Source organism: Triturus cristatus, chromosome 8 (genome assembly GCF_964204655.1).
Source record: "Triturus cristatus chromosome 8, aTriCri1.1, whole genome shotgun sequence".
Lineage (NCBI taxonomy): Eukaryota > Metazoa > Chordata > Amphibia > Caudata > Salamandridae > Triturus > Triturus cristatus.
This window is the reverse complement of record NC_140591.1, coordinates 91,030,383-91,054,917: the sequence shown is the minus strand read 5'-3', so window position 1 is coordinate 91,054,917 and position 24,535 is coordinate 91,030,383. Positions and strand designations below refer to the sequence as shown.

Below are 24,535 nucleotides of genomic sequence, written 5' to 3'. Positions count from 1 at the left end.
TCTCTCTGTGACCCACCTTCCACTGCTGGTTGTGCTGCACTCTGTAAACACCGGTGCCTCTCTGCGGCCCACCTTCCACTGCTAATTGTGCTGCACTCTGTAAACACAGGTGTCTCTCTGCGGCCTACCTTCCACTGCTAGTTGTGCTGCACTCTGTAAACACAGGTGTCTCTCTGGGGCCTACCTTCCACTGCTGGTTGTTCTGCACTCTGTAAACACAGGTGTCTCTCTGCGGCCCACCTTCCACTACTGGTTGTTCTGCACTCTGTAAACACAGGTGTCTCTCTGCGGCCTACCTTCCACTGCTAGTTGTGCTGCACTCTGCAAACACAGGTGTCTCTCTGTGGCCTACCTTCCACTGCTAGTTGTGCTGCACTCTGTAAACACAGGTGTCTCTCTGTGACCCACCTTCCACTGCTGGTTGTGCTGCACTCTGTAAACACAGGTGTCTCTCTGCGGCCCACCTTCCACTACTGGTTGTTCTGCACTCTGTAAACACAGGTGTCTCTCTGCGGCCTACCTTCCACTGCTAGTTGTGCTGCACTCTGCAAACACAGGTGTCTCTCTGTGGCCTACCTTCCACTGCTAGTTGTGCTGCACTCTGTAAACACAGGTGTCTCTCTGTGACCCACCTTCCACTGCTGGTTGTGCTGCACTCTGTAAACACAGGTGCCTCTCTGCGGCCCACCTCCCACTGCTAATTGTGCTGCACTCTGTAAACACAGGTGTCTCTCTGCGGCCTACCTTCCACTGCTAGTTGTGCTGCACTCTGTAAACACAGGAGTCTCTCTGGGGCCTACCTTCCACTGCTAGTTGTGCTGCACTCTGTAAACACAGGTGTCTCTGCAGCCTACCTTCGACTACTGGTTGTGCTGCACTCTGTAAACACGAGTCTCTCTGCGGCCCACCTTCCACTGCTAGTTGTGCTTCACTCTGTAAATACAGGTGTCTCTCTGTGACCCACCTTCCACTGCTGGTTGTGCTGCACTCTGTAAACACAGGTGCCTCTCTGCGGCCCACCTCCCACTGCTAATTGTGCTGCACTCTGTAAACACAGGTGTCTCTCTGCGGCCTACCTTCCACTGCTAGTTGTGCTGCACTCTGTAAACACAGGAGTCTCTCTGGGGCCTACCTTCCACTGCTAGTTGTGCTGCACTCTGTAAACACAGGTGTCTCTGCAGCCTACCTTCGACTACTGGTTGTGCTGCACTCTGTAAACACGAGTCTCTCTGCGGCCCACCTTCCACTGCTAGTTGTGCTTCACTCTGTAAATACAGGTGTCTCTCTGCGGCCTACCTTCCACTGCTAGTTGTGCTGCACTCTGTAAATACAGGTGTCACTCTGCGGCCTACCTTCCACTGCTAGTTGTGCTGCACTCTGTAAACACAGGTGTCTCTCTGCGGCCTACCTTCCACTGCTAGTTGTGCTGCACTCTGTAAATACAGGTGTCACTCTGCGGCCTACCTTCCACTGCTAGTTGTGCTGCCCTCTGTAAATACAGATGTCTCTCTGCGGCCTACCTTCGACTACTGGTTGTGCTACACTCTGTAAACACAGGTGTCTCTCTGCGGCTCACCTTCCACTGCTAGTTGTGCTGCCCTCTGTAAATACAGGTGTCTCTCTGCGGCCCACCTTCCAGTGCTAGTTGTGCTGCACTCTGTAAACACAGGTATCTCTCTGCGGCCTACCTTCGACTACTGGTTGTGCTACACTCTATAAACACAGGTGACTCTCTGCGGCCAACCTTCCACTGCTAGTTGTGCTGCCCTCTGTAAATACAGGTGTCTCTCTGCGGCCTACCTTCGACTACTGGTTGTGCTACACTCTATAAACACAGGTGTCTCTCCGCGGCCTACCTTCCACTGCTAGTTGTGCTGCACTCTGTAAACACAGGTGTCTCTCTGCGGCCTACCTTCCACTGCTAGTTGTGCTGCACTCTGTAAATACAGGTGTCGCTCTGTAGCCTACCTTCCACTGCTAGTTGTGCTGCACTCTGTAAACACAGGTGTCTCTCTGCGGCCTACCTTCGACTACTGGTTGTTCTGCACTCTGTAAACACAGGTGTCTCTCTGCGGCCCACCTTCCACTGCTAGTTGTGCTGCCCTCTGTAAATACAGGTGTCTCTCTGCGGCCCACCTTCCAGTGCTAGTTGTGCTGCACTCTGTAAACACAGGTGTCTCTCTGCGGCCTACCTTCGACTACTGGTTGTGCTACACTCTATAAACACAGGTGTCTCTCTGCGGCCCACCTTCCACTGCTAGTTGTGCTGCCCTCTGTAAATACAGGTGTCTCTCTGCGGCCCACCTTCCACTGCTAGTTGTGCTGCACTCTGTAAACACAGGTGTCTCTCTGCAGCCTACCTTCGACTACTGGTTGTGCTACACTATATAAACACAGGTGTCTCTCTGCGGCCTACCTTCCACTGCTAGTTGTGCTGCACTCTGTAAACACAGGTGTCTCTCTGCGGCCTACCTTCCACTGCTAGTTGTGCTGCACTCTGTAAATACAGGTGTCGCTCTGCAGCCTACCTTCCACTGCTAGTTGTGCTGCACTCTGTAAACACAGGTGTCTCTCTGCGGCCTACCTTCGACTACTGGTTGTTCCGCACTCTGTAAACACAGGTGTCTCTCTGCGGCCTACCTTCCACTGCTAGTTGTGCTGCACTCTGTAAACACACCTGTCTCTCTGCGGCCCACCTTCCACTACTGGTTGTTCTGCACTCTGTAAACACAGGTGTCTCTCTGCGGCCTACCTTCCACTGCTAGTTGTGCTGCCCTCTGTAAACACAGGTGTCTCTCTGCGGCCTACTATCCACTGCTAGTTGTGCTGCACTCTGTAAATGCAAGTGTCTCTCTGCGGCCTACCTTCCACTGCTAGTTGTGCTGCACTCTGTAAACACAGGTGTCTCTGTGCGGCCTACCTTCCACTGCTAGTTGTGCTGCCCTCTGTAAACACAGGTGTCTCTCTGCGGCCTACCTTCCACTGCTAGTTGTGCTGCACTCTGTAAATGCAAGTGTCTCTCTGCGGCCTACCTTCCACTGCTAGTTGTGCTGCACTCTGTAAACACAGGTGTCTCTGTGCGGCCTACCTTCCACTGCTAGTTGTGCTGCCCTCTGTAAATACAGGTGTCTCTCTGCGGCCTACCTTCGACTACTGGTTGTGCTACACTATATAAACACAGGTGTCTCTCTGCGGCCCACCTTCCACTGCTAGTTGTGCTGCCCTCTGTAAACACAGGTGTCTCTGTGCGGCCTACCTTCCACTGCTAGTTGTGCTGCACTCTGTAAATACAGGTGTCTCTCTGCGGCCTACCTTCCACTGCTAGTTGTGCTGCACTATATAAACACAGGTGTCTCTCTGCGGCCTACCTTCCACTGCTAGTTGTGCTGCACTCTGTAAATACAGGTGTCTCTGCGGCCTACCTTCCACTGCTAGTTGTGCTGCCCTCTGTAAATACAGGTGTCTCTCTGCGGCCTACCTTCCACTGCTAGTTGTGCTGCACTCTGTAAACACAAGTGTCTCTCTGCGGCCTACCTTCCACTGCTAGTTGTGCTGCACTCTGTAAACACAGGTGTCTCTGTGCGGCCTACCTTCCACTGCTAGTTGTGCTGCCCTCTGTAAACACAGGTGTCTCTCTGCGGCCTACCTTCCACTGCTAGTTGTGCTGCACTCTGTAAATGCAAGTGTCTCTCTGCGGCCCACCTTCCACTGCTAGTTGTGCTGCACTCTGTAAATACAGGTGTCTCTCTGCGGCCTACCTTCCACTGCTAGTTGTGCTGCACTCTGTAAATACAGGTGTCTCTCTGCGGCCTACCTTCCACTGCTAGTTGTGTTGCACTCTGTAAACACAGGTGTCTCTCTGCGGCCTACCTTCCACTGCTAGTTGTGCTGCACTCTGTAAATACAGGTGTCTCTCTGCGGCCTACCTTCCACTGCTAGTTGTGTTGCACTCTGTAAACACAGGTGTCTCTCTGCGGCCTACCTTCCACTGCTAGTTGTGCTGCACTCTGTAAACACAGGTGTCTCTGTGCGGCCTACCTTCCACTGCTAGTTGTGCTGCCCTCTGTAAATACAGGTGTCTCTCTGCGGCCTACCTTCGACTACTGGTTGTGCTACACTATATAAACACAGGTGTCTCTCTGCGGCCCACCTTCCACTGCTAGTTGTGCTGCACTCTGTAAATACAGGTGTCTCTGCGGCCTACCTTCCACTGCTAGTTGTGATGCCCTCTGTAAATACAGGTGTCTCTGCGGCCTACCTTCCACTGCTAGTTGTGGTACACTCTATAAACACAGGTGTCTCTCTGCGGCCTACCTTCCACTGCTAGTTGTGCTGCACTCTGTAAACACAGGTGTCTCTCTGCGGCCCACCTTCCACTGCTAGTTGTGCTGCACTCTGTAAACACAGGTGTCTCTCTGCGGCCTACCTTCCACTGCTAGTTGTGTTGCACTCTGTAAACACAGGTGTCTCTCTGCGGCCTACCTTCCACTGCTAGTTGTGATGCCCTCTGTAAATACAGGTGTCTCTGCGGCCTACCTTCCACTGCTAGTTGTGGTACACTCTATAAACACAGGTGTCTCTCTGCGGCCTACCTTCCACTGCTAGTTGTGCTGCACTCTGTAAACACAGGTGTCTCTCTGCGGCCCACCTTCCACTGCTAGTTGTGCTGCACTCTGTAAATACAGGTGTCTCTGCGGCCCACCTTCCACTGCTAGTTGTGGTACACTATATAAACACAGGTGTCTCTCTGCGGCCTACCTTCCACTGCTAGTTGTGCTGCACTCTGTAAACACAGGTGTCTCTCTGCGGCCTACCTTCCACTGCTAGTTGTGCTGCACTCTGTAAACACAGGCGTCTCAGTCATCCTGTGGCCTACCTTCCACTGCTAGTTGTGCTGCACTCTGTAAACACAGGTGTCTCTCTGCGGCCTACCTTCCACTGCTAGTTGTGCTGCACTCTGTAAACACAGGTGTCTCAGTCATCCTGTGGCCTACCTTCTATTGGCTGATGAAAGCCGTCCATGATGTGTGCCTGACCCTTGCTGCTGTGAGCTCAACTCTACAAACAGGCTTCCTAGGACTGGCTGCCTGGTGCATCCGAGGTTTCCATGGAAACTGAGATTGGGCCGGATTTGAAAATTACATTTATGATTACAGATGTTTACAGAAGATATAAAGTCGATAGGAAATGTGGAAATGCTCGTCTATGCTTCGAAACCAGAGAATTAGCCATTTGAGCTGCACATCATATTTGACCATAAATCGCAGTGTGAACTTCAGACCCTACCCAGACTGAAACATGTCTCATGTGCCTGTGCCCCCCACACACACACACATACTGCTTTTAATACCCCACCTCATACTGATCGCTGCTGAACAACCAGCGTGGGAACTTTTTACGACAGGATCATTTATTATCCTTTCATTTCCTTTTTGGTTCTAGGGAAATAGACTATGAGAAGGGGAGAGGATGCGGTGAGAAATCCCTCCCACAGGGACAGCCCCACTACACCCTCACTGTGGGGGGGGGGGGCATGTTCCCTGTGGGTAGTGGTAGGTGAGGTTTGTCCTGTAAGGAACGAAGGGGTTGGGGTAAAAATCTCGAACAAAGAGGGAATTGGTACCCCAACGTATTATACAAAAAAAGATACGAAAAAATGAGGCATATTAATGAGTGAGTAACCATTTATAATAGAGGGGACAGTGAAGGAAAACCCTCACCCCAATGTATGAGGCGTCAATCTGCCCCTGTTTGCAAATTCAAAAAAAGTATTGGGCTCCTAGATCAAAAAAAGGGATTTGTTCATTGTGAATTGTGCAACATAAGCTGATCAGACTTTAAGGGCCGCGGAAGATCCCAAGAGGCCTTACATAATCCAGAATTATTACTATGCGTAGATTTTTTTTTATATTCCCTATTTGTTCATACAAAGGAGAAAAATTGGTAAATACATTTCTTTGATGCATTAGGTTCGTTTTCACATCTTTTTCGTAAATATTTCGTAAATAATGTATAGTCGTTGGAGCACCATTCCCCCTTTTTCATGTTTCTGGTGCAATCACATTGGACACAGTAAATAGCGATACCACAGGATGAGGTATTTACCAGGGGAGCTGTTACTGCATCTTTCATAGCCGCCCACATCAGAAGGGGGCTTCGGAATTTACGTGCCTGGCTACTGCATATTTGCTGGCATATTAACAAGGGCTTTATCTCTGCTTTTTGGGCTTTAAAAGCCAAAAAAGCGGAGATAAAACTATCGCCCTATTTACAAGAGGGTGCTAACATGCATAATCACATGTTAGCACCCTTTTTCCCGACGTCTCCCTTTGCATCTCTAATGAGATGCAAAGTGGGCGTCACTGGGCAGTACAACCTTGCAAATATCGCTGATGTGCACATCGCGATATTTACAAGGCTGCCTCAGCATTTTAGCAGATGTTAGTTTTTGGAGAAAACTGCTGTTTTCTCCAAAAACGAACGTGTGCTAAAATCCTGACTTACCCATCCCTAACATAGGGGGTGGATTATGCTGCTACGACCACAGGGTCGTATCCGCAAGGTTATCGCCCTTTTGCAGGGAACATCGCTGAAAAACCAGCGATATTCCCTGCAAAACGCCGATTTCCCCCGCTATCTCTGGAATTTTTATCACCCTGGAGCAACGCGTTGTTGATAACGCGCTACCAGGGCGATAAATTCGAGATAGACAGCGATGAATAACAAAGCGCTAAGCGCGCTTTGTGTTATTCATCGCCGTTCCTTGCTGATATGCCCCTGTGTCTCTTTCCTACCCTTCTTCCCCCCACAGCATGTCACCCAGGGTTTTCCTTACAAAGGAGGGTCCAGCCTAAATTGTGGATGTGCGGTAATTATCACAAAACTCGGAATCCCAAGGTATTACCATAGATGCCGTTCCGTCCGCCATACCGTAGTCCTTGTCACGTGACTCCTGTCGGCGCTGTTGCTTTTCTCTTAACTTTATTTCTCTCTTGTACTCTGTTAAAAGATTCCTTCGTGTTTGGTCTTAAGGCCTTAACTGTCCAGTCGCGACCACGCGGTCATTGACCGGAAGTGTCATCATGCCGCTTGCTGGTGACCCTTCTTGTTGATAATAGGACCTGGTCTCGGGCATCTTGCATTGGTTTTTAATCAGGTGTTAGCGTTTCTGCCCAAGAGGTCCCATTTCCTCTGCTTGGGGTGAGCATGAAGTGGTCCTCGCGGTGCTATTGGGGCCCCATAATTCACAATAATGAGCCATCTATGGGTTCTATTCACAAAGACATTTTGGAGTGCGTAAAGTAGGACTCCTGAATTACTTTTTTACATATACTTACATGCCTTTGTGAATTGGCCCCAAAACATCTAAACTGTGAATATAACGAGGATATTCATACACAGATAGCACAAGTAGAAAGGGCTGTGCCCTGTCTGCACTGACGTTTCTGGTCAATTCATAAAGGCGCGTAAGAGTACATAGCACCGCAAGGCCACCTCGTAGAAAGAAGGGCCCTCAGATTAACGGAACGGGTCTGGCACAAAAACCCCACAACAGAGAATCTCTTAGCCCTACACTCCTCTCATAAAGAATACAAAAAACACAACCTGAAAGCCAAAGCTAACTGTATCAAATAAGAAATACACAACTCCAAAAATAAACCAAGAAAACTCTTTAAACTTGTGAAGAACCTAACCACCCACAAGCTCCTACACTCCTAACGAGCACTAAAGAATCCCGCAAACAATTATCCAGATGGTTTGACTCCAAAGTAAGAGCAAAAGAACTATCGCTGAACTCTATGGTCAACATTCATCCTGCAGTTCAACTAACAAAGAAACCCCCCAGAAAATGGTCTACTCTCAAAGACGTTACACAAGCGGAGGTCAACTCAGCCATACTATTATTAATATTATAATTAATTACACACATGAATCACTCCGGGAGGGGTATCTCAGCGCGAATTCCAGCAACCAAGCACAATCTGACGCAGGTAGAATAGGTCGGCCTTAAGTAATTTCCTTAATCGGAGATGATCTTTGGAAATTCGCATTTGAAAAGGCAAATTATTACAATAAAAAGGCTTTGAAAGAAAACAACATAAACCCCTCCAGCTCCTTTTCTGACCCCATTCCAGCGAATATCCTAGGAAACATCACAGATGCTTAAACTCCTCTCCTAGCCAGATTGATAAATAACTCTCTTACTCTAGGGATATTACCACACAGTCTCAAAGAAGGGCAAATAACCCCCCTCCTAAAATAAAAACACAACTGCGACCCAGAAGATATGAACAACTTAAGTCTGGTATCCAGTCTTCCATTCATGGCAAAAGTATTGCAACGCTACAAGAAAAGACAATTGAAAACCTACATTAAAGAAAACAACCTCCTGGATTCCCACCAATCAGGATTTAGAACTGGAGGAAGCACAGAATCCGCTATGCTCCACATAATAGATGACGCTCTCGCTATCCTAGAAACATGTGATTCATGCTAGTTGGTCCTATTAGATCTATCCACGGCAATCAACACCAACTATATATCATTGATAAAAATCCTGAAGGAATGGGTGGCCCTTTAAAAAAAATGGTGTTAACATGGTTTGCATCATACCTCACAAACTACTCCCAACATGAAGAAATATTTATAACAACATATCATCACCCTCACCTCTCAAACAAGGAGCTCCCAAGGTTCCATTCTCTCTCTTCATCCTGCACATGAATCCCTAACCACTCTCTTGCAAAATGCAGACATTCCATTCCACCTATACACAGATGACCCCCGGCTCTACATGAAGATCTCCTCCCAGAGGACAATCACACACTGGGATTTGTGCTAAAAGACCTCCCCTCATGGATTACCAAATAATACCTCAAACGTAACCCACAAAAAACAGAATTCCTTTTCATCTTGCCTCCCCGCAGCAACTCCCACATGCAATCCTGGCTAGAGTTTGCAATCCTCATGGATGGAAAGCCCACAATTGTTGAGTCCACAAAATCCCTGGGTTTCATCCTTGACAGGAACCTAAATCTCCACACCCACATCAACAACTTAGCTAGAGGCTCCCAATGCCAAATCAGACTTTTTCAGAAGGTCAGTTCATCCGGACCGACGACTTCAAGACTTTGGTCTTAGCTCTAGTGATCTCTAAACTTGACTACAGAAATGCCCTCTTAATCGGTAGACCCAAAACCTACCTAGCCTCACTAAGAGCAACGCTAAACTTGGCAGCACTACTGGTATCAGGAGCCAACAGACTAGACGACATCACCCCCATACTAGCCAACCTCAATTGCCTCCAGTCAAAGCCAAAACTTCCTTACGCTAGCCTGCACCATCCACAAATCCATCGATCATGGAACCCCAAACTACCTGGCCTGCAAACTAATCATCTCAGACGGATCGCGTCTACTCAGAAGCACTGAATCTTTGTGCCTGGAAACCCCTCCGTTAAAAAAATCCCACACAATAAACCAATTTTCTCAGGCAGTGCCCTTGGGGGAGTTCCATATCTTGATGGAACTCCATCACACTGGCCATAAGATGCAACCTTTTCCAAACAATTATAAAAAAAGAACTCAGAATACACCTCATGAAGCAGTTTCTACAACCCTGATTCGCCAAACCTCAACCACCGCTAAATACTGTGACTCTAACCAAGCTTTGAATCTGCCCCATGACCGTCACAACCAAACAACACCTCATCAGCATCCCCTCGCATGCAACATGTTCTTCCTACTGTAAAGTGCTATGATGCCCTTCCAGGTCTGGTTTGCGCTATATAAAACCACAAGTAAAATTAAAATAAATATAAGTGTTTACCTGTAGTACTACTTCCCACGTTTGTGATGTTTTTGTGAATCGGCCCCTATATATCTTGCACCACTGGCTCTCAGTGCACGTTAAACTAGATCACTGATAATGCTGAGCTTTAGAGTTCTCTACAAGGGGGTTTCACGTGTAGTTTCACAGAGATGCTGTTGTGGAAACTCAAGCTTCTACTGGAGAAAATATGTCACTCATTTCAAGGCCTCCCTCTCCAGCCCCTCATAAAATGACAACTTGTGGTCAGTTGCCACGTGCACCACACACATCTATGAACAAACTCTTTCCAAGTTACACCTTCCATCTCACCCTGCTGTCAATGGCAGCCTCAGGTAAAGTGTTAAGAGAGTGCACAGAAGTGCATATATGTCAATGTATTTAGACATATAGTAAAATGTGTAATACATAAAAGCCTCTCAGTAGCCTTCCAAGGCATGTGGGCTGGATGATACATTATCTTCTATAAACCTTATTGTTTTTTTTCTTATATTCATGATCATGTTTTTTGTTGTAGGTGGTGGGACAGTGGCAGCTTCCCACCCCATCTCCGCCGGCACCCCCGAAGGAAGCAGCTATGGAGCCATAGGTGAGGACTACCTTTGAAATATTCCTGGAAACATGGGATCTGATGCTCCTTCCTGTTGTAGGGATGTACAGTCTGTTGCCTTCATGAATGATAAGCTGTGACATTGGAAACTGAGCTTCTGTAGTTCACTCCTTGCTTCTCAATCAAGTTCTGTCCTGCTGCCATTCATGGACATAGGGTGCTGTGTTGAGAGGCTGCTCAGAATTAAAACAGAAACTGATGGAATCTGAGTTGCCTCCTGCCTGAACTACATGAGGCCTTTGAGTCAACTTGTGTTATTGTGGACAGAAATTCCTTAAGCAGACAGCTAGTAGCAAGGGGTTGTTGTTGGAACCTCTCCTCAAGTATCAACACTCTTTGTGAGGCCTTTCTCTAGTCCTGAAGGTGCTTTGGGTTGTAGGTCGCTCATGGATTTGGGTAGTGTGGCATCCCTTTTGCATTTGCCCCTGCTGTTTGACTAGTATTTCTCTGTTTGACTAGTATTTCTCTCCCAGTGGACTTGAGCCTCGAGCCCACTGGAAGGTTCTCTGCTTTGTAATTGCTGCATCTAGCACAGCTGTAGACTGCTAAACTGCGGGTACACTCAGTGTTGCAGGAGGCACTCACGGTTGAGGGAGAATGCAATAAGAGGCTGCAGGCAGTAACTGGAAGTACAGTCTGGGCAACCCCAAGGTGAAGTTCGTTCTGGTGGGTCTCGGGACCTAGTTGGAATCGTTGGCCCACTTCGACTCGGACTGGGGAGCACTGGTGCAGTGGTGCTTTCCCGTGTCGGGTTTTTCGCGGTCCGGAGTCCTCCTGATTCTTCTTGGGTGCCTGCAGGGAAGTAGCTCCGCTACTCCTCGGCAGATGCCGGTTGCTTCTTGAAGTGCTGGCGGGCCGCCCAGGCTTTTGAGGCAGAGCAGCCACAGGATGAGTCGTCTTTGGTGCAATTGTCGGGGCAGCAGTCAGGCTGGCAGGGTTTGACCCAAGTCAGTTGCTGCTCCTCAGTTCTTGCTCTTTGGTGTCCTTCTCCTTGTCAGGTCGTTCTGCTTTCATGGTGCCACGGTATCCTCTAAATCCTAGATTTGGAGGCATTAAGGTGAGTGAAAGGTGGTAGCCAATGGCCTACTTCCTTCTATATGTCCACTTCCCAGGGGAAGTGGGCATAACCCGGTCCCAGCGTTCCTAATTTTGCTGTCATTAAGATGGCAGATCTTTCCTATAGGGGGGACATCAGGCAGCTCACCTTAAGATGTGACTGGCCTGGTGGGGCGCCATGCCTCTCTGCATATCTAATTTCCTGCAGTCCTGGTGCCACAATGGGCCTGGGGGAGGGGGTTGGCATTTCCCCTGTCTGGGGAAGCCATGGTCACTTATCAAAGGCGGCAGAGGCCTTTGAAGCCTCCTACCTTGATATGTTGATTACTGAGCCATCCTGCTTGGAGGAGGTGACAACACCTCTGGCCACAGCAGGCATTGTTTGTGCCCTCAGAGAGCGTAGGCTCTCACCTGTAGGGGGTCAGAAACCGGTCTGTGGTGGCAGGCTGGTCGACACCAGTGAGCCGGCACACTAGAGGCTGGTAGGTTTTCAGGGGGCACCGGTAAGGTGCCCTCTGGGTGCATGTATTGATAAATCCACCACTGAAACTGGTGTGGATTTATTAATACAAGGTGTTTGATACCAAACACCATTGATTTCAGTGAAGCCATCATGTAGCTGGGGAACTCGGTTTTACCAGTGTCCAGCACATGTTCTTAAAATGGCTTCGCTGTTCACTTGTGATATATGAGAATTGACATCACAGGGTCATATTTGCTCATGTAGAAATATCCACACATTTAGTATAGTGCATCTGCCTTAGGGCTGTAGGGCCAGCTGTAGGGATGCTTTACCTATAGTGTCTTCAGGCATGGCACACGGGGATGTGTGCCATGCAGTGTTTTCACTTGTCTCTGCACCATGGCACGCCGCCTGCAATGCCAGCTTGCATGTTGGTGTGGAGGGGTCTGTTATGTTGGCACAATACACGCTGCAGCCCTTAGAGACCCCCTTTAGCTTACCTGCCCTAGATACCAGGGGTACCCCTTACTAGGGACTTACAGATGGTGCTAAAAGTATTGCCAATTGGGGTTACAATTGTACAGTTTAGGGAAAGAGTCCTGGCACTGGGGACCTGGATAGCAGGAACCCAGTGCCCTTCTGTTAAAACTGCATCAGATACCAGGCAAAAAGTGGGGAACCCATGTCAAAAAGGGACACTTTCCTACAGGTCACAGTGCCGCAAAGCTGAACATCTCTGGAGGCTGTCGTCTGCCATAGATCACACAATGCATAAGAACAGCACAACATCCAGGTGTTAAAGAGCAAGTGTGTCTGGGGATTTGCAGTGAGCAAAGTGTAAAACTATATATATTTATTATTAAAATTATTTCAACAGTACGTGAAAGACATCTGAAAAATACTCTTTAAAATCGTGCACGCTCTAGCTCCTTTATCTACTAATACACAAATTGCATTATTGTATAATGAACTGATGTTTACGACCAGCTCAGCTTGCACCACAGGTAACACGGTGTATGTGTCAATGTCACAAGATATGCATGTACGGCTTTGACATTCCTACTTTTACCATTGTAATACATACTTTATTTATTAGTCGAATCTGCTTTACATAAAGCCTTCACAGAATTCCTTTTGGGAGGAGACCAGGTCTACCCACCCAACGTTTGTTAAAATCAAATATTTTTAACTAAAAACCCAAACGAGTTCCTGGGAGATTCCCCTGAAGCCCGTATGTAAAGATTTCATCAAACATTCCTCGGTTCCAGCCATGTTTGTCGACATGTTCTGCATTAAAACATATCGCTTTCCTAAAATTTACCCAAGGAAGCAACCCTGAGACTCACGAGTTACGGCGTCTTGTGGGTATCGCCCTCATTTCAATTTTGAAAAGTTGACTGGTTTGTGTTGATGTATCCTGCCTCCTCAGGGACTATTTTATATCTGAAAAGTACACCAATACAACACGTATTTAGGGGCATATTATCAAGGACGTCGCTAAAATTATCGCCGGTTTAGCAGCAAGCGGCGATAATGGGCTTGATAATATGCCCTGGAGAATTCCAATAGAAGCCCTTGTTGACACCAAAACATGGACTTCTATTGGAATTCTCAAGGGCATATTATCAAGCCCATTATCGCCGCTTTAGCAGCAGTTTTCTGCCGCTAAACCAGCGATAATTTTTAACGCAGTCATTGATAATATGCCCCTTATTTCTTTATCTCACCATGCATTTTTTTTAATTTGCACTGTGCTCGAGGGTGTATGTCCATGAGCTTTGCCAGTGCTTGCTTAATTAGCCAGTCATAATTCCATGCATCAGAGAGACTCTACCTTGTTAATGCAAATTCTTTACTGATAAATAACATTAGTTCACTGTTACCACTTCTAATTTCATCACTTCGAAGCTATAGTGTGTTCCATGCATAAGCACAACTTTCGCTGTTTTTTTATTTTGAACAGGTAGACTAAAATAACTGTACCAATCATGGATATACTGTAAACATACTTCAAAGAGTGAGACTAAACAAATGTAATCATGGTGTCTAGCCCTTAACCACAACCCTTAAATTACTACACCAAACCCTTTTAACAAGATATCCTTAACCCTCCCCCTTCACCTTTTAACTGTAAGCATAACCCTATACCTAAACCCCATATTCTGAATCCTACACCTGAAATCTTTAATCCTATACCCCAAACTATTAACCCTATCTCCATTTTCCCTTAACCCCGACCCAAACCTCTAAATTGTAACTCCAGACCCTACACCCTAACCCATTACTCATAACACCTGTACCCCAAGTACAGCCTTAACACTAACACTTAACCCCTGTACACTTAACCCCATTCCTTAACCGTATAACGTTATACTGGAAAATCTTAATCCTACACCGCAAACCCTTAACCCTATACCCCTAACCCCAGTCCCTATTCTCATATCCCTATACACGTAACCCATACCCGGAATTCCTAAACCCTTAGCTCTCAATTCTCAACCTTATACTCCAAACCATTACCCTATAACTTTAACGCTGCATCCCTAAACCCAACCCAACCCATAACCGCAAACCCCAAACCTCTATACTCCTAACTCCTAACATTTAAGCCTTAAGGTAACCCCATTAACGTTGTCCTTCATAAAATATATTCTTTGGGGGTACAAACTCACTGGCAAGAGGTCCTTTTCCAACATATTTATTTTTAGAACAAATAATTGAGAAGTGGTATTTTTGTAAGAGTTATTTTGGAAGCTTTGACAATACCCCCAGAGGGAGATGCTGGTGTCTAGATCTGTCTCACTCCTAAAGGGTCCTCCTTGTGCATCTTCAGATGAGTCCAGCCCCAGTCCAGGCAGACAGCACTGCTCACCGGATGGCATCCCGCGCTCACGGACGTACTCCGACAGCTCGGTGGAGGAGGAGAGTGACTTTGATACTATGCCAGAGATTGAAAGTGATAAGAATGTTATTCGCACTAAGGTAAGTTTGACAACTCCTAGTCGGGGTACAGTGTAATCCTCAGGCACAGATATGGAGTTGGCCTTTCTTCGTAATGCGGTGATGCAGAGTGGTGTAAGGACATCTTGTGGTGGCATGCCACTGTTAAGTCATCGGGTGAATAGACTCCATATTGTTGTGTCTTTTTTTAGTTGCACAATTTGTAGTGCATTTGCTTCTGGGCATTGTTTGTATTATTCTATCTCTTGTTACCCTCCAGTGGCTCAGAAGTGGGCTAAGGCCCAGAGGGAAGGGGCTAGTTCCATATCACTGTACGATAGACCAGAATTAGCACCACCTGCCTGTGTAAGCCATCTCTCTGAAGGGGAAAGACAGCATTCCCAGTACCTCATTCATAATAGTGCCACATGGATGTGCACATTAGAGAGATCACTTCCCCTACCCAAAGAACACAAACTCCATCTCAAGATTTTGTTTAAGGATGTACAAATATGGCATAAGGGACAAAGATAGGCAAGCTCACTAGAAGAAGTCCCAGTCAGACCCTCCAGACTGCCCTTAACATATGCCTTAGAATTAGGAGATTTTTACTTTAAATAGTGGTCTTTAACCAGGTACTTCTGCTTAGCAGGACCTACGGCTGGTGTCTCTGGTTCACCAGTATCATCACACTAAGTCACGAAGCTTTCTACCCCCTATTTCCAGGGGCTTTCCTAGAGGGGTTCCTTCACTGTCCTAGAGGGATAGAATTCCATTCTAGAAGACTGCTGACGGGGAGCATGTATCACGCATCAGGATCCCCTATCCTTCCTTCCCCTATTGAGGGGGACACAAGAAGCAGTGAGATGCTACAACTTTGTGTTGAGGACCATCTAAGCCCTAAAGCATGTTAGGACAGCACCGACCACTGGCAAAGGTGGATGATCCCCCCACAAACTACCAAGATTCCAGCCGCGGCCCGTGGAGGGAGTTCCGTGGGGCGGAAAGGCGGAGCGGGGGAGGGGCAGGGTGGGGGTACTAAAAACTGGAATATGGATAATTGGAGGTAAGTAAACAATTAAATAAATAAAACGAGTTTTTAGTACCCCCCACCCTGCCCCTCCCCCGTCCCGCCTTTCCGCCCCACGGAACTCCCTCCACGGGCCACGGCTGCAAGATTCTCAACCAATACTGGGCCTCATTTATGAAAACTTTTGCATCACTGCCTGAAAACAGCGATGTGACAATTATCACTGAGCCATCCTTGCGACAGGATTGATGCACCGTATTTAATGTACGGCGCTCCATGTCGCAAAGACTCACAGATACGTCAGTATTTCTGATCTATATGTAGGTGCAAAAGTGGCACAATGCTGGGGTGTGTCTGAAAACAGACACAACTCCAACAATGTGTCTTTGCACATGGGGCTAGCCCCATGTGAAAGGACCTGTGTCAGTCTTACTCCTGCTGTGAGGCAGGCATCAGATATTGACGCAGTAGTGTCCTAGAAGTGTTGCAGTGAAATCTCATTGATTTCACTGTGCCACTTCTATGACCCTTTATTGCGGGGGAACGCCCACCCTGCATACATTATACCTGACGCAGGTATAATGTAGCGCAGGAGATAACAAAGTGATGCAGCTGCTTAGATGCGTCACTTTGTAAATGTGGTGCCAAGTGGTGCATTATTTACGCCGCCGCAGTGTCACAAAAAGTGACGCAACGGCGGCGTAAAAGTGTTGCAGGCCTTCATAAACAAGGCCCACAGTGTTTAGTAGTCTGGCATGGTTCTTCAGCTGCTTGCCGAGTTGCTTTCTGCCGTCCGCTGCGCAGAGTCCCAACACACACCCAGACCACCACGGTGGACCTGGAGCACAGCGGGAACGAGGCAACCTCCATTGGCTCAGTATATGTCTAATTTCCACATGTGCAACTCTTAAGGTCCTACCAGGCCTTTTTGGACTTTAAGGAACAACTTCTAGGTGAAGATCCCCAAAGAGAACGCCGCTCGGGGAACAGGAAAAACGTCTACTCCAAGCAATCCTCAGAAGAACTGACTCTCACCAGGCACACTCCAGGCACGCGCTTTCTTCAACGGTGCTCATCGTATAGTCCCAGACCCATCCCAGATGCTCTCTCAGGTCACCTTCCTGTTGCTATGGGAAACTGTTATCCCACACCCTTCAGTCTGGCAGCGCCGCCTAATGGGCCAGCGAGACAGACACTATATTTGTGTACACCATAGCAAACATAATACCAGTAAACAGTATTTTGGTGGAAACCTCAATAGATTCAAAGTATTTTGGTAAAAACTAAATGTTGATCTTTATGTTTGAGTTGCCAGAATTTCTGTGTCTGTTGGTCTTTGTTCCTTCTATTTTACACATAAGGAACATCTACTGTCTGGTTAATGTAGCTTTAGTTGGGGCAGAATGACTCCTTTATTTTCACTTTCTCTAATATAAAGCATTTCTTTTTTTCCATCTATAATCTCAACTTTAGGCGTTCCTCTATGTGTCAGATTTGTCCAGGAAAGACCGGCGAATTGTCAGCAAAAAATACAAAATCTACTTCTGGTAAGAACAAGGTGGCCGCGGCTCAGCACATTGGTCCCTCCGCCTAAAGGGTGGGTTCTTCCCGCATAGGGACCGGGGTTATGGTGGGTCCCCCCAAGGGCTGACAAGAGACACTGTAGGATTATTTTAAAAATGGGTGAATTCCTTCATTGCATTGTATTGTATTGTGCTGTATTGTAATGTATTGCATTGCATTGCGTTGTATTGCATTGCACTGCTTTACATTGCATTGAATTGCATTGTATTGCATTGCATTATGTTGCATTGCATTGAATTGCATTGTATTGTATTGTCTTGTATTGTATTGCATTGTATTGCGTTGCGTTGCATTGCTTTGCATTGTATTGCATTGCATTATGTTGCATTGCATTGAATTGCATTGTATTGCATTGCATTATGTTGCATTGCATTGTATTGCGTTGCGTTGCATTGCATTGCATTGTATTGCATTGCATTATGTTGCATTGCATTGAATTGCATTGTATTGTATTGTATTGTATTGCATTGTATTGCGCTGCGTTGCATTGCATTGCATTGTAGTGTAGTGTAGTGTAGTTACTCTTCCATCCTACAGCACATGGTAGTGTCAGCAGAGTATTCTATCCAAGTTGCAAGCACACAGGCATAGAGTGCGAGGAACGGGTTGGAGGGCGAACACCGAGGCAGTGACATCATCTTGGGAGGGACAGAGAGTAGTTTATTTCGATGTGTGTGAGGCTGGGCCAGTGTTGGTGGGTAAAGCAGCCTAGAATGAGCTGATGAAGGAGTTGAAAAAAGACTGAACTAAGAGTACCCTCTGACGTCAGTTAAGTAGAAAGGATGTGAATTGTAATGAAGGATAGCAAGAAAAACAAACTGGAGATAAACTCAACTGTGTTAATGGTATTCATTGCACTAGAGTGAAGATAAAAACATACAGGAAGAAGAGGGAAAAAGTACTAAAAAGACCAAGAGTGATTCACAGAATATTGGGACTTAACCACTACTGGTTTGGATTGGGTTGCCTTATTTGCAGAGCGCGAAGGAATTTTGCCTTTTTTGGTATAACATCCTTTATCAGATAATCCCTTCCCAGAATGTCTGCACTGTGCTGCATGCCCTGTACCTCAGTAAACTTCCCACTGCCACGTCTTAAAATACATATTTAATTTAAATTGCAAACGATTTCATTGTGAGAAATTAAGAAAAATCGGAGCTGTGGCACAAGGGGCCAAAACATGGTACATTCCAACCATTGCCTGTGTTGTTTCTGTTCATGAACTGCCCCTGAGTGACAGGCACATCAGCAATTTTCTCTCTGGAACAAACAGGATGTATGTTTGTAGTAGTAATAGACAAAATGGCGGACAAGGTGGATCCATTTTTCAAAGTGAGTTTCTGAAATAATCCAGGGTTTATTCCACTCCAGTCTCCGCCACCCAGTTCTGTGACATGCAAGTTAAGGGGAAAAAGGGTGCTGCACCCCTTCCCCTATCCCCCCCACACCGATCATTTGTTAGAGTCCTCAAGTGGCAGGGGTCCTCAGCATGGCTTCGATCTGCCAGTGCACGTCACCTATGTGTCTTTTGTGTACATTGTGTGCCTGAGTGCCTCCACTTTCTCTCCTCCCGCAGGAATATCATCACCATTGCTGTGTTCTACGCGCTCCCCGTGATCCAACTGGTCATCACGTACCAGACGGTGAGTACCCCATGTCTGGGCCATCCGTTGTCTACAGTTCAACCTCTTGTGCAGTAGCATGTTTGGGTTTAGATGGAAGGTGCACATACTGGAACTCTAGCTATACAACATACATGTTCCAAGCAGACAGGCTACGATATTTTTTGACATCTATGTCACTGCCCCCTTTAGGTCGAGCATCCGAGACCTCTTGTATATACTTAAGTATATACTTATATGTGAATGTACTTTGTGGGCTCTGGAGATCAGCCCTGGGACTTGTCTGCTTCCGCTTAGGGTCTTTTTTTCAGTTCAACTGCCTCTATTTAAATGTCTTGATAGAAAACGACCTGCAGAGGTCAGTAAAATACCAGAATTGCTATCTGCTTAGGGACTTTCTTTTTTTATTTTTCTGGCAACTGCCTCTATTTGACTTTCTTGATAGAAAACGACCAGCAGAGATCAGTAGAATACCAGAATCACTTTAGCATTCTCCAGATTCCAGTCTATAGAAATTGTCTTCCACGAGCACTTGTAGACAATAATATTTTTTCAAATCTTGTATTTTTAGTGATATGACTTACCGAAGGCCCTGATTTTATATTAAAAACAGAGCTTTGGACTATACCATTTCCCGCTGAAAGGCAATACTTCTCTCCATGTGTTCCCATACCTGGCGTGTTACGCAGTTTGGTGCTTACTTTCTCTCCATGTTAAAGAACAGTAGATGTTTCAGCACCCAGGCTATTGTGCTGCATAGCTAAATACATATATGGTCCCAAAGGTGAGACCGATTGCATTGCAAATGCTTGTTGATTTCAACCTTTAACTGAGCGGTATCTGCATCAAATGCAGCTCCTCATGTTGTCAAAGAAAATGTTCTCACAAGGCAATGGGAGTCTGAAATAAATAGTTGACATTACAAAACCTGGGTTCAAATCCCATCTAGAGTATTTGCCTGAAAATAGTGTGATACAGGACAAATCACATATCAAAAATCGAAAAGTAATTAAATTGCAAATGTGAGATGTCATTTAATTGTAACATTTGAATGTACTATGTTTTTCACTAGCTAAGTTTGTGCTGTATAATACCCATACATACATTTAATTCTAATTATGTATTGACGAATGTGCTCTGAAAGCGTGCCACGTTCCACAAAATTGCCTGAATATTTATTTGCATAGAACTTCAAACATGCCTTGTACATCAGGATAAGAAAAGGCCCCTTTTTGTGTTGTCACTTCCCTTTTAGGCTGGATTTTATTGCTGGTTTTTAGACTCTGCACACTGGGGCGGTGCTGCCCAATGTCCAGTATATGCGCTCTGACCTCTAAACAAGGTAAACATTGACTAATTCCTGATTGGCTTATCTAGGTCTCATAGTATATGGTGCAAAAATACGGCAAGGGCATGGAAAGTTAAATAGCACCTGTGGACTGCAGGACGTGCTGTGCCATCCACTAGTGTGACATGGAAAGCATGCCTTCAGCCCTGCCATTGAAGCCTGGCTGCTGCAGTTTAAACCTGCAGTCTGACCTGTCAACAGAACAACCTTTGACAGGCAAAAACCTCCCTTTTAAATATTAACAGGTCACCCCTATGTAGGCTTTGTAGCGCTCAAGGTAGAGTACATGGCATTTAAAAGCGGGACGTGTAGAACTGTAATGTTACCGTATCCCTACAGTGACAATGAACTAAACACTATTTTCACGGTGGAAGACTCTGGCTCTCCAACAAGGAAACCCGACGTACAAATGAACATATTTTTGCTATCTCAGGTTTGGGACCAGCTAGAAAATATTTAAACCACTCTTTTGAATATTTATTAATAGCCCAATTTAATGGAAAGGTTGGATTTTTAATAAAAATGTAGGGACAGTAAATCATAGAAAGTTACCTTTTCCCCTCATGAAACTCCTGAAGGCTAATTTGCATTAGTATTCCAGCAGCTGCTCAGCTAGTCCTTGGCCTTTAACAGGTGTGAAAATTGCTCCCATAGCAGGGACAGTGGCCTGGGAGTGGGGAGGTATTACTCCTCCTCTGGCAGGGTGACCATTTGGTTTGGGTCTAGGAACATAATTCACTTCAAATGGCCCTGTCCTATCACAAGTAAATGTTAGGTGACACCTGGAGAGAATCAGACGGTGTCTCTCTAGTTAGACTGACACCAAACCTAGTTGGAGGAAAGCAACCTCAGAACAGGTTTCAAGTGGCCACAGATGAAGAGACTACTCATTACCCTGCTCACACCTTCTGGTGGCACAGGCAGACAGGCTCTGCGCAAGGGGAGAAGGCTTGGCCCGTCTTACATTTTGGGTGTAAGGTGCACTGGGGAATTGTATGCAGTAGAGAAAACAGGAATTGCTACATAAGTGGATAGGGGATTCCCCTGGAAGCTTTTATCCTATTGGGTAATGAGGAGCCAGGAGTCACCCTCACCCAGTAGCTAGCACCTACAATAAATGTGGCACCCTAAGGCACCCTCCTCAGAATAGTTTCTGGATCTGTGAAGAACAGAAGAAGGACTGTACTTGTGTTTGAGATCTGTGAGCATACGTATACCAGTACTTGTACTCATGGCAAAGAAGTGGACTTCATGAGTCATTTGGCTAACCTCCGGTGTGGCTAAAAGACACAACAAGGTGCAAGAGGCCTTTTCCCTGAAGTTCCCAGCTGACTACTGGTAACTGGTCCTGAACTGGACCCTGCTGTAGATCTCTGGTAGAGTGAGTCTCGACCCCCAAGTTGCTGAGATGCCAGGACCCTTGGCTGTGTCTAACCAGGGGCAGCATCTCCTCTATGGCTGATGAGCGTCGCCCCACCCTGCCAGGCCACAGTGACGACAGGCACTGAGGGGAGTGTTATGTGCACTCCCTTCACTGCACATGAAAGTTTGGCCGGCCGTTTCAGGCCGGCCAAGCCATCATGCGCAGTAAAAGTTCTCTCCAACCCAGCAGTGCTGCTGGGCTGGAGAGAACAGGCACAGACTCAGTCTGTCCTGGGGCACAAATTGAGGGCGCTCAGACCAATCCCGAAGCTGCTCTCATGCGAGAGAAGCTTCAGGATTGGCTGCAGGGCAGGTTGGGAGCCTGTGCCTTCGGAAGAAGCCAGAAGTCGCGCGCGATGCGATGGAGGGCAGCAGATAAGTTTCTTTTATCTTTTTTTAATTGATTCCCCTTGTCCCCCTGTCTACCCCCCGCCCGTCTCTTTTCCGTGGCATGAGCCACGCCTGTGTCTAACTGGACTTCTCCTAATACCTCTGAAAAGTTGGGACTTAAAAAATGTTTGGACTGCCGGACCTCCAAAGGACGAGGGCCAACCACCCAGGCTAATCTGCCAAAAAGCATGACTTTGCTGGGCTCTTACACTTGGAGGTTCTCTGCAGCAACAAAGCAGTTTCAGCTGTCCCTTGGCGAGAAGATATCTGGTCTCATGGAACTCAGCGTCAGGTACAGTCTGCAGCCTGCAACATTGCCTGGTTGGAGGTTGATTGTGAGCTCTGAACAATAGTCCAAAGGAAGAAATCTTGACCTTGTGACAGAGCCAAAAGCATCCAGCTGACAAGAGGGCTTCCCTGGGTTTGAAACTTGACTTTTCCCCCTGGGAGCTTTTGCCTCCAAAATCAATGGCTTAAGCGTCCGACTTTGAGAGGATTTATTCTGATACAGCGGCAACCTTACCCTATGGAGAATTTCGGCTTCCATTTCAGAGACTAAGAGGCATATGTACAAGCCCCTATCGCCACCACAACGTCACCTATAGTGATGTTGTGGTGGCGATAGGGGCTGCGACTTATGTACAAGGCAGCGGTAAGCGACTTAACGTGGCTTAACGCTGCCTTGTAAATAAGGCCCCCTTTCACGCTATGGTTAGCATGAAAGGGGTGTGCAATGGGTTTTGCGGTGGACGTTCCACCGCAACTCCCATTCATTTTGACGCTGCCCCCTATGTACAAGGGTGGCGTACATAGGAGGCAGCAATCATAATTAGGACCAGGTAAAAACTGGTCTTAAGTTGGCAAAACAAAGAGAAATGCATTATTTCTCCTCGCCTTTTCCATGTGTGCTGCCTTGTGCAGCATACATGGAAAAAGCAAATTGCCATGGTTTGTTTATGTTCAGGAAGAGGGCCTTGCTGTACATAAACAAACTTTTATTAAAATCCCATTTTGTCACTTTCATGTGTGCTGCATGAAGCAGCACACATGAAAGTGACAGTGAGTATTTTAGGACTGTTTATGTGCAGGAAGGGGCATTTTCCTGAACATAAAAATCTTCCCTTTCATGCAGACACCGTTGCACTCTGCTGCAAGGGTGCCTGCGTTGGTGCTAAGTTGCTAAACTTAGTGCCATGGCAGGGTGAAACGCAGGGCTGCACCACATTCTTGTAAATATGGTGCAGCCTTGCGTTTCAGAAGTGGAGGAGAGAGGCGTTAGCGTTAAGCGCTCCTCCACTTCCTTATACATATCCCCTAAGTCCCAAATTAAAATCTCTGTCCAGGATGAACCTAGTTGGTGTATCCGACCTGCGCTCCTTCTTAGCCGGCCTGAAATCCCGCCTAGACCTTGGTCTAAATAGACTATAGACTATCTTTGGCGCTCAGTGCATTTTGGCACTGTTTTTCCACCAGTCCCTCTTTATTTAATGGTCATGAAACCCTCATTAAATCATTAAACCCTCCAGTTCCTAAAGTGTAAGTGATGGCATGTGCTTTAAAAATACCTTATGGCGCTACATTTTCTCAAAATTAGTTGGGAGGAGAACTCCAAATCCAAGTTGGCATTCTTTTTCAAACACCTCCTGAATAAGCTTCAGCCCTTTGTAAATTAGTCTTTAAGTCAAAGTTTAATCAACGTTTCTACCCTGTACTGTATTTGAAAATGCATTTTGCCACTGTGTTTCTGAAATAAATGTTGCTCAGTGTAGATATAGGTGTATGGGAAGTATTGGGCAGTAGATCCACGCAGTAAGGGGCATATTATCATGACAGGCGATAAAATTATCGCCGCTTTGGCGGCAGAAAACTGACGCTAAAACTGCGAGAATGGTCTTGATAATTGTGAAGGACATCTAACCTGAGCTTCAATTGGAATTCCATAGAGCATATTATCAAGCCCATTATCGCCGTTTTAGCTGCAGTTTTCTGCCGCTAAAGAGGCGAAAATGTTTTCGCCTGTCTTGATAATATGCCCCTAAGTTCTTTTTAGTTTTAGTTCTTGCCTCAGTCATTTTACCAACTCATTCAAGTCAGTAAGCTCGGTTGTCATTCAGACCTTGCTCACCATTTTGTTTCACACTCGGATATTGCTCATTGCCCTCCAAAGGCCCTTTGTACACACACTATAAATATAAACAAATCAAGCTCCATCATACAGAAGTCCCACAAAGCCAGCGGTTGC

The 24,535-nt window shown here is 46.5% G+C and overlaps 1 protein-coding gene across 2 annotated transcripts in view; it reads left to right on the top strand.

Moving 5' to 3' along the window:
- SIDT1 (SID1 transmembrane family member 1) overlaps nt 1-24,535 on the top strand; it is a 588,249-nt gene that overhangs the window by 486,770 nt on the left and 76,944 nt on the right. For both annotated transcript variants that reach the window (XM_085621093.1, XM_085621092.1), the window contains exons 11-14: nt 10,346-10,417; nt 14,791-14,939; nt 17,401-17,474; nt 19,088-19,154. In XM_085621093.1, the coding sequence (XP_085477219.1) occupies nt 10,346-10,417; nt 14,791-14,939; nt 17,401-17,474; nt 19,088-19,154 (362 nt within the window). The remainder of the gene's footprint in view (nt 1-10,345; nt 10,418-14,790; nt 14,940-17,400; nt 17,475-19,087; nt 19,155-24,535) is intronic.